The sequence below is a fragment of the Delphinapterus leucas genome, chromosome X (genome assembly GCF_059928025.1).
Source record: "Delphinapterus leucas isolate spDelLeu-1000000601 "Yukka" chromosome X, BTC_Dleu_Yukka2, whole genome shotgun sequence".
In the NCBI taxonomy this organism is placed as follows: domain Eukaryota; kingdom Metazoa; phylum Chordata; class Mammalia; order Artiodactyla; family Monodontidae; genus Delphinapterus; species Delphinapterus leucas.
In genome coordinates this window covers 116,457,592-116,476,499 of record NC_143150.1, presented here as the reverse complement: position 1 = coordinate 116,476,499, position 18,908 = coordinate 116,457,592, and the positions used below count along the sequence as shown (strand labels likewise).

Sequence of the window (18,908 nt, the reverse complement as noted above, 5' to 3'; positions counted from 1 at the left end):
AGCCCACGCGCCTAGAGCCCGTGCTCTGCAACAAGAGAAGCCACCACAACAAGCAGCCCAAGCACCGCAATGAAGAGTAGCCCCAGCTCGCCGCAACTAGAGAAAAGCCCACGGCACAGCAACGAAGACCCAATGTAGCCAAAAATAAATAAATAAATTTATATTTAAAAAAAAAAAGCCTAAGAGGGAATTCCTTGGTGGTCCAGTGGTTAGGACTCCACGCTTCCATCGTCAAGGGCCCGGGTTCAATTCCTGGCCAGGTCACTAAGATCCCGCAAGCCGCGCAGTGAGGAAAAAAAAAAAAAAACAGCCTAAGGAACACTGAGTACACCAACAAATAATACGTGGATTTGGAAGCCAGAGAGACCTGGGTTCTGATTCTGGCTGCTTATGACCTACCTAACCTCTGTGAGCCTCTATCTCACCACCTCTAAAATGGGGGTAATACTATTTACTCCCCCGAGTTGGTGTTAAGGAATCAATGAGCTGGCAAACAGTCCACCAGAAAGCACTTAGACACCATCCCCACCCCTGCCGCCATTTACATGGTGCCCTGGGCTAGGTTCCGTACCTGTAGGAAGGACGTTTAAAGGAAATATACAAAGATGGGCAGTGTCAACGCCAAGCCTCCATCACAGGACCCCCTTCAAGCCTCTCAGGAGAACAAATCATCACCGTTTGAGAGCCGCAGGGTGGGGAAGCTATTGCCCAGCACACTGGCTGATAAATCATCCAGCTGTGGATTGTGACCAGAGGGAAAAATCACTTTCCAAGATAAGAGTGTTTTCCCATTCTTCTTGGCAGGAGATGGGGAAAGGCAGAAGGGGAGGAAGGCCTTGTTAAAGAAATACGCATTTGTTTTAAGCAAATCACTTTGAAGACAGGTGGTTTTCATTTTGAGAACAAAAGTGATGCTTAAAACAGTTAGAGGGTGACTCCTGATACCAGCCATGGGCTTGCCAGGAGAGGGAAACGGGGCTCTGGGGTCTGGAGTGCTCCCAAAGTGCCAGAGCAGTGACGGAGGCACATGGGGTGGGGAGGGTCTGGCACAGAAAAGAGGGAACTAACTTTATCAGCTTGCAGTCGCACACTACTTAGAAGGCATCCACTGTATCAGTCATCCAAAGCCTCTATTCGTTCAACAAATATTTGCTGACCATCTACTATGTGTCTAGAACTGAGTTAGGCGCCGGGGATACAGTGGAATAAGACAGACAAGGCCTCTGCCCGCACCAGGGCTGAAATTCCAGTGAAGGAGACAGCAAGTGCCAAGTAAATCAATGAGGCAACAAGGGATTTACAGGCTGTGATGTAAGCGCCCTGCAAGAAATAGATGTGGTGATGTGACGGGAAGGGAGAAGGAAACTTAAGATGGAGGAAGTCCCTTTAGATAAGATGGCTCAGGAGGGCTTCTCTGAGTAACACTTGAAAGCAGAACAAGAGCCAGCCGAGCAAGAGCCAAAGAAAGGGTGCTCCCAGGAGAAAGCACCTCAAGTGCCTGGGCCCAGAAGCAGGAAGGGGCTCAGCAGGTGCTAGGGTGGCCAGGGCGGTGGTATGGTAGGAGGAAGTGGCCAAGTGGGAGGGTGACCGCGATGAGGCTGCAAAGATAGGCACGTGCCAGATCATACAAGGCACAGCCGGCAGTGGGCAAGAAGGTGGATTCCAATGAAGAGCAACAGAGAGCTACTGAAGGTTGGTACATTGTGATACATGACTTTGATGTTGGTTAAGGAAAAAAAGGCACTCTTAAATCATTGCACACAAAACAAAATGTACAGATGATACAATGTCTCCAAAATCAAGGGTAAAAATTACCATTGTGTTACAGCTCATGAGTACGGTTATTAAGGAGTCTTGCCAGCTAGAGACAAACTGTTTTAGCCTAAATATGAGATGAAATACATGGAATTCAATGGGGGCAAAGGGGTGGGAGAACTTGTAACTGACAAGGGAACACTATTATTAGCAATTAACTCACAGTCAGCAAATATAAAGCACAGGGTAAAACTAATTAACAGGACAGGCTCTAGAAAATCCCCCTAAACAAGCAAACACACCTAATGGTGGGAAGGCAATTAGGAATTGACCCATGTGCATGGAGGTTGCCTGAATCCATGAACAGGATGACTGAAACAACTGGATGTAAAGTCACGGGGAAGTAGCTGTACACCTACTTCTGAATCAGAAATCAGATAAATTGCTGAGTAGTGTTCTTCGAGGTTTATCATTCCTTTTTCTTCTCCCTTGCGCCGGCTGAACATAGGTATTGATAACTTGGAAATTCAAAGTTGAAGCAGAAATGGCTCTTCTGAATGATCACTCTCCATCTAGGACTCTTAGCACAGCCTCCCCAGTCCCCATGATCTCTAAGGCAAACAGATCTGTGAGACATGAGCGCGACCCACTCACACCTTCTCCCCGAGACCTCCTTGTTCTGGGGAGTCATGTACCCATGAATAAAAGGGCAACCAGGCCAACTGGCCGACCTCAAGATAAACCTATGACACCAACCAAGGGAACTCGACGGCCACAAAGGCTGCCCCCAAACAAGCTGGGGACAGCAACATGGGTGGCATTTCAGAGCCCAGCACACTGCTTGCACTGATGGTCTAATATCCCACTGAGGAAGGAGAAGGGGTAAAGGAGGGCAAAATACATCGCTTAGGGAGTGCTGACCAAGTGCCAGGTGCTTTCACGCTCATCACTCCAAATAATACAGCAATCCCATGAAGTGCAGTGATCACAATTTTCAAGTGAGAAAAGTAAGACCAGGAGAGATTTTTGTTAGTGGCCCCAGGCTACAGTTAGCTGAGTGAGGATTTGAGCCTTGCCTGCCACCTGGGCTGGCATCGAGCAACAGGACAGTGGCATGAAAAGCCCCCGATCTAACTTTCTGTCCTGCCTCCCTGTCCTGTCATTCTCCTCTCCTGCCCCCTTATTCCTTCCCACCACAGGAAAGCTGGATTCCACACCTGGCTTCATCCCAGCCTCCCAACTCTGTCAGCTGCCTCAGAAATGTTACCTACTCCCAACCCTTGACAGGGACACTTCACCCGTGAAAGGGCCATCTGCAGGCGTGGGGACTCAGGGGCGGGCTTGGCTGACTGGGGTTGTCTCGTGTGCCGTGTCCCCTGGAAAAAACTCATTGACAGCGGTCAGGAGAAGGAAAGAGCCATCCCGCCAGATGACAGGCCTGTTCCAAATCTTTATAGGTGCCACTACCAAAGGGGCTCAGCCAAAAGCCACTTCTGTCACTGAGGAGGGCTTGGGGAAAGAAATTCCCTTCCTCCGCAAACAAGAAAACTGAAACACCCGGGTCCAAATGGAAAACGGTGTTGCTCACCATCTCGGAAGGACTGAGCCAGGACCAAATTCCCCATCGTGCCTCCCTCCCGGCCTACGAAGCAGTCGGGCAACAGGCTACAAAAGATGCAGACATAATAACAATCGAAACAGATGTATGGCCTACTTACAATCTCAGACGCATCGGCAGCACTCGGGGCTTTGGCTGCGGAAAGCTCCATACCGCGGAGTATGAAATGGTGAGAGCGGGCTGACTGTGTCTGAACTCTGGGCAGGAGTGTGTTCCGTGCTCGCCGAGAACTGCAAGTCTCTGTGATTCACTTGGCAGCAGAATTATTCTAAGCATCCTGTCCCGTACCCAGCCCACCCGCCCCTCCCGCTACATATTCACACTGGGTGGGTTTTTTTTTCTCTCTCTCTCTGTGCTTATTTCTCTCACAAATCGAGTGAAATGCGTTTTTTTCAAAATGAATCCAGTCTCTGGCACTTGAGAGTGTGGAACCTTTATGACCCCGGGGAGAAAGAGGAAAAAGAGCCACCTAATTAGGAAGAAGTTGTAACTAACATCAGAGAGGAGAGCTGGAGAACCACAAAGTCTGCAGTCACAGCAAAATGGAGATTATTCGAGACAGCTGAAACACTCCACCCAGCCTCCAGGAGGGGACATGCACGGGAAACAAAGGGCATATGGTGTTTGCTTTCTTCAACATCCGTTCTCACCATTAAGAGCTGCACCAGCAAACGCTCAGTACTTACATGAGGACAAACCTCACTCCAAAATAGACTTGAAAATACAGCTCATAATCAAATAAATGACTGTGCAAAGCAGAGGCCTACCTTGATTTTTCTACTACATATAAAGCAAAGTTTAATAAAGTCCAGATAACTGGCAGAATGTCTATTTGGCTTAGTGAAGTGTGAATTATACTTGAAAGAAAGTCAATTTTTGTTAATTCCAAGTTCCTATAGTAACTCGAAAACTGACATATTCAGGACAGGATTTTATTTTTTTTCCTCCAGGAGAGATTCCAAGGGGCTAACTTAATAACTAGATAAGAATGATGTTCTATTATTTACTACTAGTGACATTTAAATATTTCTATCCTAAAGCAAACAGGTTTTTCTAAAGAGACTTAAATTATTAATATCCCACATAAGTTAATGTTACCACCATTCCCACTACTGCCCACACTATTACATCATCCAAAGGTAAACTTCAGAGCACTCCCTGACCAGACTGTGAAGAACTCCTGAACTGGTGAGATCTGAATTGATGACACTTTTCACAGAGACGTAAGGCTAGGGTCAGCTTCAAAAATGCTCAGGTACCATTACTCACAAGCCTACCCAGCAGAGTCCACTCTTGGTCACAGGTGCCCACCTATCCCCCATAGAGCCCATTCCCAGCTCCAGAGTGGCAGCCTAATTAATTGCAAACCAATTATTGGTTCAGGGTGGGCAACAGGAACTCAGCTCACCCAATCAGACTGCAGGAAAGGCCTCCTCCTACATACCAGCTATGAACAAGGAAGCAGAGGGCCCCGCTTCCCCGCCAAAGGATGCCATCCTACAACTGCCTGACAACCACAGAGAAACCAGCCCTTGGGTGAAACTACTGCCAGACCGATACCGTGGTGGAGAGGCAGCAAGAACACAGGTCTATGATATCATGTTAAGCAGCTGATCACACTGCCCTCAGGGTCCACCCTACCTGTAGCCTCCCGATTACTGAGATAACAAATATCCATGTCTAATCCAGTCCCCGAGAGGTTTCTGTTACATGTGATCTAAAGCACTGCTGACAGGAACAGTCTGCGGAGCCAAGAGCAAGAGTTTGTAATTTGGCAAAAGAGACTCCTCTAAAGTTAATAAAACACTCACAGAAAACATTCTACTTAATGTTAAAGAAAAGGGAGAAATTACAAAGATGAGTGGTTGCCTAGGGCTGGGCGTGGAAATGGGAGTGACTGCAACTGGGCACAAGGTTTCCTTTGGGGGTGATGGACAAGTTCAAAAATTAGATTGTGGTGATGGTTACACAACTCTGTAAATATACTAAAAACCACTGAATGGGACACTCCTAATGGGTAAATTTTACAGTATATAAATTAGATCTCAATAGAGCTGTTTAAAAAAAAAGGGGTGGGACTTCGCTGGTGGCACAGTGGTTAAGAATCCGCCTGCCAACGCAGGGGACACGGGTTCGAGCCCTGGTCCGGGAAGATCCCACATGCTGCGGAGCAACTCAGCCCATGAGCCACAACTACTGAGCCTGCGCTCTAGAGCCCACGAGCCACAACAACTGAAGCCCGCGCGCCTAGAGCCCATGCTCCGCAACAAGAGAAGCCACCGCAATGAGAGGCCCACGCACCGCAACGAAGAGTAGCCCCAGCTCGCCGCAACTAGAGAAAGCCCGCGCGCAGCAATGAAGACCCAACGCAGCCAAAAATAAATAAATAAATTTATTTTAAAAAAAAGCTACATGGGAGCAGATGCTCATTCAGGAGAAGTCACAGGTTGAGGAGACTTTTCCTCCATCCACACCTGATGGCAGCACGCCCCTGCTTAAAATCCTTCCTTCAGTGCTTCCTGGTAGAATCCAAGTTCCTTACAAAGGGATGCAAGGTCCCTGTCACCTCCCGACCTCACTTTCCCCAGTTCCCATTTTACTCGCAGGCGAGGCTCACTTCCAGAAACTCATCAAATTGTTTCCCCTCTGCCTCTGCTCACACTGCACCTGCTTCCTCGCTCGCTCTAGCTGTCCTCTTCACCGATCTAGTCCTTCCTATCGTACCCCAGCTCTTAGGTCCCCTCCCTTTGGGTTCCCTGAGCAGACTGACTGCTTGTCACAATGGGTTGAAAAAGTATGTTTCTGGGTCTATCTCTCCCACCAGGCTAGACTCCAGGGCCTAGAACAGCACTCCAGACATGACAGACACTTGATGGACACCCACTGAACTGGTCTGAGCTTTCTCTTTGGGGAAGGACACCAGCTTCTCCTATAGGTCCCTTGTGTCATTGACATTGGGGATGGGAGAGCCAGAGGTAGGTCCCACGTGTCCTGGCTCCCGCCCACACCCACTTTCCTAGAGCGACTTCAGGCTCAGCAAGGGACACAGGTGCCCACAACATGTACATGCCACCCTGTAAGAAATCCCTGTCTCCGACCATGATGAGCACTTCTGCTTCTCGGCTCAAACGCTCCCTGATGCGGAAGGTAATGGTGACAGTGCACAGCATCTCTCTCACTGTGTACAAGCTTTCAAGCAAAGGAAGGGCAGGAATGTCTGACTATTTTTTCTGATTATGGGGTGTCCTTATTTATTTTTAACCCTTAGACAAGGTAAGGAGCTGGGGTACCGAAAGTCACAAACACAACAAGAATGGGAAACACTTGGTTTTAAAGCAAGACTACACATTTTAAAAGGGACCCAATAGATGCAGGAATGTTGGCAAGATCGTCTCCACCTGGCGTCTGATCTTCCTGCAGATCTCAGGGGAAAAGATTAATAGCAAAATTTAAGAAATGTTAAAAAGCCAGTTCCTGGAGAGTCTCAGTGTTCAAAAAAAAGAAAAAGTCACTCTGTGAAAGGAACAACCTGCAGAAACCCACCGTGGAGTTGGCGCTCCATCACAACAAAGATACGGCCCAGCCCTCCTGCTTGTCCCGGCTCTCGCTCTCGGAACACCAGAAATGAAACTCCAACACAGGAGCGAGGAATGGGCTGAAACAACACTTCAAATATTCACAACGGTGATTTCAACTCCTACCTCATAATCATGACTCCTCTTTCCCATATTTGGGTCCCAGCTTCCCTGGACACACTCCGGGAGCCTTCACAGACATTATCTAATGCTGAGCAGGTCAGCAAACCAACCGTTAAGTACTCTCCTTTTTCTCTATGCTCCCTGATTTAAGATAGCCTGGGCACAATCAAGAACTGATCAATTCCCTTGGCGGCCGGGGTGGGCGGGCTTTCTCAGGGAGTTTAGATCAAACAGGAAGCCCTTGGGATGTCAGACAGTTTGTCTTTAAACATCTCAATCTGATTCCAACAGTGAAGTTTTCAAAGCTGTCATTATCCCCCTTCTCCCCTACCAAAAGAAAAACAAAGGTGACAGATTTATTACCAAATCACTTCAGTAGCTTTTTTTTTCTCCCTAAATACCTGCCTAGCCTCAGCCCCTGTGACTCTAATCCAATCAGTTTGGTGTGTGGACTGGGAATCCATGGTGTTCAAACTCCCCCAGGTGATTCAGGGGATCAAGACAGCCCCAAAATAGAGGGCTGGGTGAAAAGGGTCAGTTACACCCTTGTTACTAAAAGAAGCATCAATCTCAGCCTTCCCCCATTCACCCAGCCTAGACCCCCTGAATCCGAATCTGCATTTTAACAAGATGGGAAAGGACGGATCTGGAAAGCTGGAAGGCACGATAGAGCTTGAGAAGCTTGGGCTATACCATCACCTGGCTTCACAGTCTCCTAGGCTGTGTTTTGTTTGTTTCCCCTTCACAAGTGAGAGAAGCAGCAGTGGGAGGTCACCATCAGAATTCACATCCCACAGTTTGTCAGGATCTTACTGATGAACGACAAAAGGGCCAAATCCCGCTCCCTCCCTCCCACCCTCCCAGAAAGTATTAGATTAAATGTAAAGGGAGTCAAAAGACTAGACACAGCCTGTTTTTTCAATAAAAGCAATACATTTTTCCATTTGTGCTGGCAGCATCAACACTTACATTACTGCGCATGTTTAAAGCTACCAGCCACATTCGACTCCTACATGGGCACAGCAGCAGGACCTGCAAAGTCTTTCAATATTAAAGAGCTCTACGTGGACCCAAAGCACACCAAGGTGAATAATTCTTAGGACTCATGAGAACTATTAATTGCATCCATTCTTAAAAATCAATATACTTCAAGAAACTTTTTAAAAATTCATAAGCTTATTTCTCTTCTTCAAATAACATCATAAGGCATTCACAGGAAGTCGTGGTTCCAAGTGAATGTAGCTGCATATTAAAAAAAAAAAAATCTCTCAGTAGCCTAACACCCAGCTCAGCAAAGATTTCTAGCAGGTTCTTAGAACCTGACAGATTATGGTACCCGATACCCCTCATGCTAATTAAGCTCTGCATTGTTGTTGTTGTTGGTGTTTTAAAATTTATTTATTTATTTTTGGCTGTGTTAGGTCTTCACTGCTGCGCGCGGGCTTCCTCTAGTTGTGGCGAGCGGAGGCTACTCTTCGTTGCGGTGCGTGGGCTTCTCATTGTGGTGGCTTCTGTTTGTTTCAGAGCACGGGCTCGAGGCACATGGGCTTCAGTAGTTGTAGCACGCGGGCTCAGTAGTTGTGGCTCGCAGGCTCTAGAGCGCAGGCTCAGTAGTTGTGGTGCACGGGCTTAGTTGCTCCGCAGCTCATGGGATCTTCCCAGACCAGGGCTTGAACTCGTGTCCCCTGCATTGGCAGGCGGATTCTTAACCACTGCACCACCAGGGAAGTCAAGTTGTTGTTTTAATATAGCCAAGGCCACCCAGACAATCCTGTACCCCTGTACCATAGTACAATCAGGAGTGAGAGAGCATGGACTCGAATTAAACCACCAACAGGTTCAAATTCAGCTCTGGCATTGAGTATTTGTTCTCCCCTGGGCAAGTTACTTAACCTCTCTGGTCCATGGGAAATGCTGTATAAGAGCAGACCTACTAGAGAAGGGACTTGAGGATATGGGGAGGGGGAAGGGTAAGCCGGGACGAAGCGAGAGTGGCATGGACATATATACACTACTAAATGTAAAAACAGATAGCTAGTGGGAAGCAGCCGCATAGCACAGGGAGATCAGCTCGGTGCTTTGTGACCATCTAGAGGGGTGGGATAGGGAGGGTGGGAGGGAGGGAGACGCAAGAGGGAAGAGATATGGGAACATATGTATATGTATAACTGTTTCACTTTGTTATAAAGCAGAAACTAACACACCACTGTAAAGCAATTATACTCTAATAAAGATGTTTAAAAAAAAAAGAAATGTTGTATAGGAGTTTGCTGTTTTTCCCTCCCAGTATGTAGTACCATAAATGGTACAGATAAGAGAACTATGTACACAGGAGGTGCTCAATTATTACTACTGGTTAGAGAACACTCCACCCAGATTGCATTTCCTTCAACAAATGTTTCATTACCCAACACGAGCAACCTTCTGGTTGTATCAAGAGAGGTGCTTGCGGGCAAGTTCTTTTTTCTTTCCTCTAATGGCAAAAAAAAAAAAAAAGAAAGGAAGAAATCAATGAATATGTAAAGTTCTCCCCCTCAAATCGTGTACTTAATGTGGTTTATTTATATTATGACATTTATTCTCAGTGGATAAGCATTATTATAGAAAAAATTATGAAAAGCATTTGAGCAGGTGAAAAATGCATTCTACAAAACAGCAGACTGGTACCAATGACATAACACTTATTGAGATCACAAATGCTGCTTTCCAGAACGTTCTGGGTAGGCAAATGCCAGACAATTGCCTTCACAGTATTAATACTACATAGTAATATATGTAGTAGTAAGAGAGCAAAGGGAATTGGGATGTTGAAACTGTTTAAGCTACCCATTTTCATCTGTTTTTAAGCACTCATAACAAATGAACAAATGATAGATCATTCAGTGTATTTATTAAATCCACTTCCCTGGGCAGTTTCACTAGCCAACACTTTAACGTAAACTGAGTTACCCTAAGAATTAAACAATAATGTTCCTTTATTTTTCCCCCCACCAGAGGCTCATTTTCAGAATACCCATCCTTCCAGTTAGTTCTTACGAGGCAATCATGAGAAGTCGGGCTACTGGTGTTCAGATACCAAGGTTGACCTATAATACAGCTGCAATCTCCATCAAGTCAGGTAACTCCTGTGGGCTTCAGTTTTCTGTCTGTAATACAGGAATAATCACTACCTGGGGTGGGGTTGGGGTGAGGATTAGCTGAGTTAATGCACATTCCCTACAATTAGGAGAGGAGTAAGTAATACACCGTTACTGGATAAATAATAAGGCCTCTACTCACAACAGCAAATTCACATTCCTTTTCACTCTGTGCCAGGTCCTGAAGTGGTTATAAAAAAGGTAAAATAGGCTCTCCCCGTCCCTCAAAATGGGGGGGGGGCTAGGGGAGAGGAGTAATTACTGTCTGTGTTTAAAAAAGAGAAGAAGAATGAGAGCAAGAGGGAACCCACCCACTACTTCCTCCCTGGGTTTAGCCTTGACAGTGACTCAGCTGCAAGGGTCGCTCTCATCAGCAATATCTCCCTAGCGCTGTGACCTTCTAAAGCTGAGGGGAGCCAAGCTTGTTCATGCCTAAGGGCCTTTGCACTGGCTGTTCTCCACTTAGATGGCCCGAGTAATGACAGGAACCTCCTCATCACTCAGGTGTGAGCTACAATGTCACCTCCCCCAAGAGGCCTTCTCTGATGACTCTGGCTGAAACAGCTCACACACGCCACCTCACTCTATCCTTTCCCCCTCCTGTATTTCTTTGTTGCATGTTTCATGGTTTACGGTTTGTTTGGTTTTTTTTTTTTTTGCTTGTCTGCAGTTAGGCTCTCTTTCCTCTGTTACAATGTACGCTCTCTAAGGGCACAGACCTTGTGAAGCACATTCCTAAAATGGCACCTGGCACACGAAGGGCATTCAGTGTACAGAGCTAGGTAATATATGTGTTTGATAGTTTCAACAGCTGTGTCATATCTGCGTCTGGTTCCGATGATTGCTTTGTCTCTTCAGACTGCATTTTCTTGCCTTCTGGCATGCCTTGTAATTTTCTGGTTGAAAGCCAGACATTTTGTATAGGGCAGTAACTACTGAGGTCAATGAGCCCTTAGTATGGGGATTTATGTTAATCTAGTCAACAGTTGGGCTATGTTGACGTGGGCTGTTCCTATGGACATCAGAAACTTCAAATTCCTCTAGTGATCTTCTTTTTTTTGGTCCCCCTCTTGGCTTTGGGGTTTCCCTTTGTACTGCTCCCCAGAGAGAGCCTGTCTCTAGCAGCTCTCCCTGCTATGATCCATTGCTGTTACTCCTGAAGGCTTGTTAGCACGCTGCGGGGAGAATGGGTTCTCGAATATCCTAAGCCTCAGTCTTTGGAGTGCACGTGGGGCCGGGCCTGTGTCTGGGAGGTGAGGGTCCCCCTTCACAACAGCTTCTGCCCCTCTTCCAGGGACAGAGCTCCGCCACCCCTTTTCCCCAGCTGCAGGGGGTGCCCTCCAGTGTTCTTAGTCCACAGCCTTGATGCCCTTCTCCATGCAGATTAAGACTTTTTTTAGGTGAGGTGGGGGGCTGGGGCTGAGTGGAATTCCTTCCCCCAGCTGCAATGGCATTTCACCAGTGCCCTCAGACCATGTCCTTCCCCCTGCAGAATAAGCCTTTTGTTCCTTAAGGGACAAGGGTCTGAGTGGATTTCTCAGTGGCTCCTGAGCCAGTACCCCCAGCCCACACCGTGAGTTTTCTCTGGATTTTCCTCAGCCTCCCCTGTGAGAGCCAGGTGGGGCTCCTGGAGGGAAAGCCTGCAAAAGGGTGGGACCCCCTTCTACCCCAGTGCTGCCTCCAGGAGCTTCGCACTCAGGTTAGCCCACACTCAGCCTCCGGCAATCTGTCAAAACTTCAGCTTCATCTTTCTACCTACTGCTATGGTGTCTGGTGGCTTCTGTCTCTAGTAAACAAAAGTCTTGTGTCTCAGAAAGTGCCCCCCTCTCTCTCCAGATTTTGAAATGGCCGTCTGCTCTGCGAACTCAGTTCTCTATTAATTTCTAGTCTGTCCAGATTCTTTCTTATAAGCATGGGAGGGACGTTTTTGCAGCTCTCTACATCTCTGAGCTGAAACCAGAAGTCTCTTTACTGGTTTTTAAAGAATCAAAAGTAAGTATGACAAAATGGTAACATTTGATAAAACTAGGTGGTGGGTAGGTAGATGTTGTTTATATTCTCGTGCCCTTCTATTATTTTAATAGTTCAGGGACATTTCAAGATCAAGGTATGGGTGGCCACGGTGCAAAACAGCACTATTGTATAAATAGACTGAGATATGTATACAACATTTGGTTCTTGTTCAACAATATATAGAAATCATCTGAATTTTAAAAAACAACCATCATTTTTGGCAACACTTCAGAAACTGTCATGAAAATATATAAATCACCCCAATACCATTAAAATTTAGTGTTACAGAACTAAAAGAAGAAAATAAAATAGAAAAATTAACGTCCTGAAAGAGAACAATTTGTGGATGTTTATAAATCAAAGTATATGACAATATTATATGTTAATTGGTTCACTGTCCTTTAAACTGATAGCCAACCATTATTATTCATATTCATGGGAATTTGAAGTTACTAATGCATGTGCCTGTGGAGCATAGGTCATTCCGCAAGTGCTGGATCCCACGCTGCAGTATATCAGGCAACACGTGGGAAGCTAACATCGCAAATCTCGGACTGCCACACCTCCCCTTACCTGCATTCCTAATTTAATATAACCGTTAATCGCATATGAATGAAAGCAGCAATGGCTTGGTAAGATCCATCTCATGCAAAGAACTTTCCCTTTTACTTAAATAATTCACTACCTTAGATAATAGCAAGTAAATCATACGCTATGAAAAAGAATGAACCATTAATGACTCCAAAACTTCAGATTAATCTTAAGGATTGTACATTAAATTCAATTAAACTAGATGAATATTTAACACACTTCTTCTCTATACTTACGACCATTCTAGCCACTCTGGGGAAAAAGCAGGTAGACATGAATAACCTACCAATCTCTGCCATCACAACAGACCCCATGGTGGGTTACAGGGCTGAGAGGAGCCTGCGTGACCACGCAGTCTGGGAATGGCAAATGCCTGGCACAGGCCAAGAAGGGCCCTACGGTACGTTGCATTAGCAAAGAGGTTGACTTTTAATTAATTTTATGCTTTAGTATTCACTTGTACATGCCAATTAAAAGGAAAAAAGGAAATGCCATTTTAAGTAAGGTGGATGCGTTTGGCTTTTATTGTAATGAATGAAGACAGGACTAAGTTTGGCTGTAATGAGCCTTAAATGGCATGACTCCACCAATGATGAATCTATAGCTTTAATTACCATGTGTGGCTCTGTTAGATGTACCCCAGGTATAACTGGAATCAGGGTGACCAGTTAGACAGCTAAATAACACACTTTCCCCTGCCTGAGAACCATCGCTTGTCAACTGTGCTATGTCGTTACCAGAGCTGTTTACACATCAGCTACATCCCTGCATTGCAACAGGCTCGAAATTAAATTGCACCTCCAGCTCGAGGGCTGGGGATGACGTTAGGCTGACAGTTGGCAGCACCCCAGACTGATGGTCACCTTAAAATACCTGTTAATGGGGCTTCCCTGGTGGCACAGTGGTTAAGAATCTGCCTGCCAACGCAGGGGACACGGGTTTGAGCCCTGCACTGGGAAGATCCCACAGGCCCCAGAGCAACTAAGCTCGTGCGCCACAACTACTGAGCTTGTGCTCTAGAGCCCGCGAGCCACAACTACTGAGCCTGAGGGCCACAACTACTGAAGCCTGCGTGCCTAGAGCCCGTGCTCCACAACAAGAGAAGCCCCCGCTTGCTGCAACTAGAGAAAAGCCCACACGCAGCAACAAAGACCCAACGCGGCCAAAAATAAAGATAAAATTAAAAAAAAAATACCTGTTAATGGAACCCATTCAAATTCAAGCTTTAATAAAGGGATGAGTTAAATTGAATTAAAAATATCAGAGGTCGGGGCTTCCCTGGTGGTGCAGAGGTTGAGAGTCCGCCTGCCGATGCAGGGGACACGGGTTCGTGCGCCAGTCAGGGAAGATCCCACATGCCTCGGAGCGGCTGGGCCCATGAGCCACGGCTGCTGAGCCTGCGCGTCCAGAGCCTGTGCTCCGCAACGGGAGAGGCCACAACAGTGAGAGGCCCACGTACAGCAAAAAAAAAAAAAAAAAAAAAAAAAATATATATATATATATATATATATATACGTATATATATATACACACACACACACATATATATATATATATATATATATATATATATATATATCTCAGAGGTAAGAGAAAGGTATATGGATTTTTAACCACCACTGACAGGAGAAGCTCACACTATAATTGCACGGATTATATGTACCAAAGAGATCATCTGTCATGTGACATTTTGGACCAAATAACAGAGTGTTCCCTGAAAAAAAATATCAATAAGCACAAAGAAGCAATTTCTCAACAGTTGAAACCACACAAACCTGACATGCTCCAGTTTCAAATGTGTTTCAAAATTCATATTATGTGCCACCAGAGCCTAATGTCATAATTATTCATTTAACACAGAATAGCCGAAGCTACTTTCATATGGCAGATGTACTTTTTTTGTAGTCAGGTTGGCAATTATTCCAGTTTCAAGATTTGGAGAGAAAAAAGTTGTGCACACACTCACGATTTTGCCACTGAGAGGAATAGTTAAAGACTGAATACAAGCCAAGCTGTGGGCAGTTACAGAACGACAGCAATAAACCTGATTCCTTTTCTATTTGTGCCCATGAAGGCCTCAATAGTACAGTGTGACTACAGGTCTAGCAGTTATAACTTGATAATGATTATGGTGTTAAACACTCATCGTGAATCTTTTGCCCATAATCTGCCAACCTATTGATTTGGATGCCGTTTCTTTACTATGAATCGTATGTGGTCAGAAAACAAATCTTGAGTAACCTAAGCCTTCAGCAGCTGGCATCACGTTGCAGACAATGAGATGCTGTCCAAACACGCACGGCCTTGCTAAGAACATATTCACGTTTTAACACATCAATGCCAATTATAGTTATTATAGTCATGACTAAAATGCACATCTATGGTAAAGCTTTTAAATACAATTTGAATTTATTTTTTTCTTCCATGATGTGCAAAAACCGGTCCTTTTTCATTGTAACCTGGCCCCCCACTGTACTGAAACTAGTTATCTCAGATCTTGACCATGGCCTTGTTTTACAGCCAGGAAAATTACAGCCCTGAGAGCTTCAGCACGGCCACCAATGAGCTGCCCTGCCTCCTTCGAAGAAAGGCTGGGTGTAAGAGGAGACAGCGGTCACAGTGTCCCCACACCACCTGGGAACGGAGCGGCGTCCCAGGTCTCTCGGGGGAGCGAGGTCCACGGCTCCTCGCTCTAGACCTCCATCTGGGACCACCTGCCTCAAGAAAGCCAGGACAGGATGTGGTTTGGCTCGGACAACCTCCTGGCTCACAAACGCAGGCCAGCCCGCTTCATTTTCCACCCGGACACCCAGACACAGGATATCATCTCTTTGTCGGTTTTCTTGAGACAAACGTGGTGGTCCCAGAGGGAGGATGACAACAAATGAAACACTCCTTCCTTCATGATGAGCAAAACAGGCAGCGAAGGGCAAAAAGGGGCCAACGTCATGCACCTCATTCCACAAGGAGCTAAATACATCTGTGTGTGACTTTCATGTTAACGTATGCGGCGACCACATATTAAAGAGACATTCACATTTTCACCTTTACTCTCCCTGAAGCTCCCTCGAGAACTTCTTGTCTCATGTTCCTCAGCGGCAGAAAGATGATGAAATTTACCCCTGAGCCTGGGGGCAGAGGGAAACACGTTATTTCAAATCCCCTTGGGAGTTAAGAAACTAAAGTGAAATGAAACATCTCCTGGGCAGCCCTTGAGGTGTGCTGCCCACATGCCCCTTCAGGACAGACCTCCTGTCTTCAGCATCTGCCCCAGATCCTAGGTTGCTTTCAAGCTGAGGTCGCGCTCCCCTCGGCAGCCCCTGCCAATCACTGCCCTGGGGGGCAGGCAGGGAGTGTCAGCGCCTGGCCACTTCTGCCTGTTTCTGCCCATTTCTGGTCCTCCGTTGGGCAGCCTTGGCTCAGAAGCTCCCTGCCAGGCTGACTGGGACGAAGGGCATCGCAGACTGTGGCCCTCCCTGCACAGCTCCCCCACCCTTCCATCTTCCAGGGCTGCTACTTCCCCCACCACAAAGAAAACCTGCACCCCTACCTCCAGCTCAGCACCGCTGCCCACAGCATCCAACTGACAAACACCATCTCTGTATTTTTCCAGTCTCTCAGAGTGGTTGAATCCTTCTATTAATAGCTAATATTTGTTAACTGATTAATAAGTATCAAACACTCCTGTGAGTTGCCCTACACATGTGATCTCATGCATCCTTCCAAGGACACTAACAAAGAGGTATACCGTTGTGGCCTTCCCATTTTTCACAGGAGGAAATAAATGGATACCTGGGCAAAGGGATTAAATAGGTTCCCCAAGGTCTTGGGGCTAATAAATGCAGACTCCGGCTTCTAGATCACTGGGCACAAACTGCTCCAGGTCAAAGCCCGCTGAGTCCTGGGCACAGACCGCAGTAAGGACGTGCTGAATGTGGCTGACCTCACCAGGCTCACAGGTCACAGCAGAAGAGGCTGAATGAAATGACTTAGTAGAAAGACAAGGGCAAAACAACAGGCTCTCTTCCAGCACACAATGTATTGTGGGGAAGGGGGAAGATCAGCTTTTCAATATTACCCATGCTACAGACGTTTTTACATATATAAAGAAACCTTAAATGAAAATATGATTTTTAAAAGGTCATCATCGGGACTTCCCTGGTGGCGCAGTGGTTAAGAATCCGCCTGCCAATGTGGGGGACACAGGTTCGAGCCCTGGTCCAGGAAGATCCCACGTGCTGCGGAGCAACCAAGTCTGTGTGCTACAACTACTGAGCCTGTGCTCTAGAGCCTGCGGGCCACAACTACTGAGCCTGCGTGCCAGAACTACTGAAGCCTGTGCGCCTAGAGCCCGTGCTCCGCAACAAGAGAAGCCACCGCAATGAGAGCCCCACGCACCACAACAAAGAGTAGCCCCCGCTCGCTGAAACTAGAGAAAGCCCGCGCACAGCAAAAAAGACCCAATGCAGCCAAAATAAATAAATAATTTTTTTAAAAAGGTCATCATCAAATAAAAGTCGAATGGATGAGTTGAAAATCTAAAACGGAGAAGTTTAGTCATCATGCAACTTGTTCACATATGAAAACTTTTATTCTAAAAATTACCATTTTTATTTTAAACGACTACCAATGATTCCATTTCATGTTATTCAATAAACTTTGGAAGATGGTATACATTCCTTAAGGGCTCCTTAAATAAAGATTTTATACAATGCATCAAATTTACTTTGTGCTATAAACTTGGAATGTTCTGCTCCCTGTTTTTGGAGACGCCAACTTTTTTTTCACCTCGAAATTTATCAGCCTGAAGAATTCGTACATTTGGCGGGCATGTGAACCTAATTTTTTTTTCAATTCTAACTCTTACAATATGGTTTAAGAGCTCCAGTACTACCGATCACATTTTTTAAAACCTTAGAGACATTCTGTACTTAAATGCATGAACATAATAGGAGAGTGTTATATTTTGCGGTTAAGCATAGTAGCAATTTTCATTTATATGCCCAAACCTGGACTCATTCTGGAAGGGTGGGGGGGAAAGCCCCTACCCTGAGCTCCCCTTATGCCAGGTGCTCATCATTATTAATAACAATATTCATAATGTGTAGCTGGACTTAACATACATTATTATTTATTCATCCTTGTGTTCCCAGAGCTCCCCAGTACCTGGCACGTGAGAAAATAACTGCAGCCCTTACAAAAACTCTACCAGGATCTGAGTACTGTCTCCTTTCACAGATGACGAAGATGCTTCAGGAACTGCCCTGGCCGTCTAGTGGTTAAGACTCCTTGCTTCCACTGCAGGGGGCGTGGGTTCGATCCCTGGTTGGGAAACTAAGATCCTGCATGCCGCGCAGCGCGGCCAAAAGAAAAATTATTTAAAAAAAGAAGAAGCAGCTGTGTCAGAGGCAGAGGAACCATCCGAGGCTGCTCCACTGCTCGCCATGGGCAGCGATCTGGGCCCAGCCACATCCCCCCACCCAGAACCCCCCCCCCCGCCGTTCATGCCCCACGCTGGGAGCCACCTGCGGAGAGGGCCCGGGCGCAAGTGACCACTCTCTCCCCCTGACCTGAAGCACCTTCTCCTCCTACCTTCCAGAACATTCACTTGCCTGGCTCTTCTCCTCCCCTTCTGACCACTCCCTGTCAGTCTCAATGCTGGTTTCACTTTCAACACTGGAGGACCCAAGACTCCTCTCGCCTCTGACCACACTCTCGCCCCTGGTGATCTTGTCCAGTCTGGGCTTTGAAGGACCCCCAAATTCCTATCTCTAGCCTGGCCCTGCCCCTTGAAATCCAGACTCACCTCCTCAAACTGCTTGCCAGGGCTCAGTACAAAAACCTTAGGGTCACCCTTCTCTCCTCTCTCCCTCTCTCACAATACACATCCAGCCTTCTCAGCAAATCCTGGGGGCTCTAACTTCAGAAATATCCAGAATCTGACCACTTCTCCTCTGGTCTCCCCTGGATTCCTGCATTGGCCTCCAAACTGCCCTCCCTGATTCCACCCTTGCCCCTTGCAGTCTGTTCTCAACACTGCAGCCAGAAGGAACCAGTGAGAGCATCCCCGGCCAAATCACTCCACTGCTGCCGTGA

General features: G+C 46.5%; 1 protein-coding gene across 5 annotated transcripts in view; it reads right to left on the bottom strand.

Moving 5' to 3' along the window:
* Nucleotides 1-18,908, bottom strand: part of SH3KBP1 (SH3 domain containing kinase binding protein 1) — a 343,295-nt gene that overhangs the window by 256,696 nt on the left and 67,691 nt on the right. The window contains exon 1 of one of the 5 annotated variants that reach the window (XM_022565489.3): nt 3,474-3,602. The exons of the other annotated variants lie outside the window; for them this stretch is intronic. Coding sequence (XP_022421197.1) covers nt 3,474-3,524 — 51 coding nt within the window. The 5' untranslated portion in view covers nt 3,525-3,602. Of the gene's footprint in view, nt 1-3,473; nt 3,603-18,908 lie in introns of those variants that run through there. 5 annotated transcript variants of the gene reach the window in all.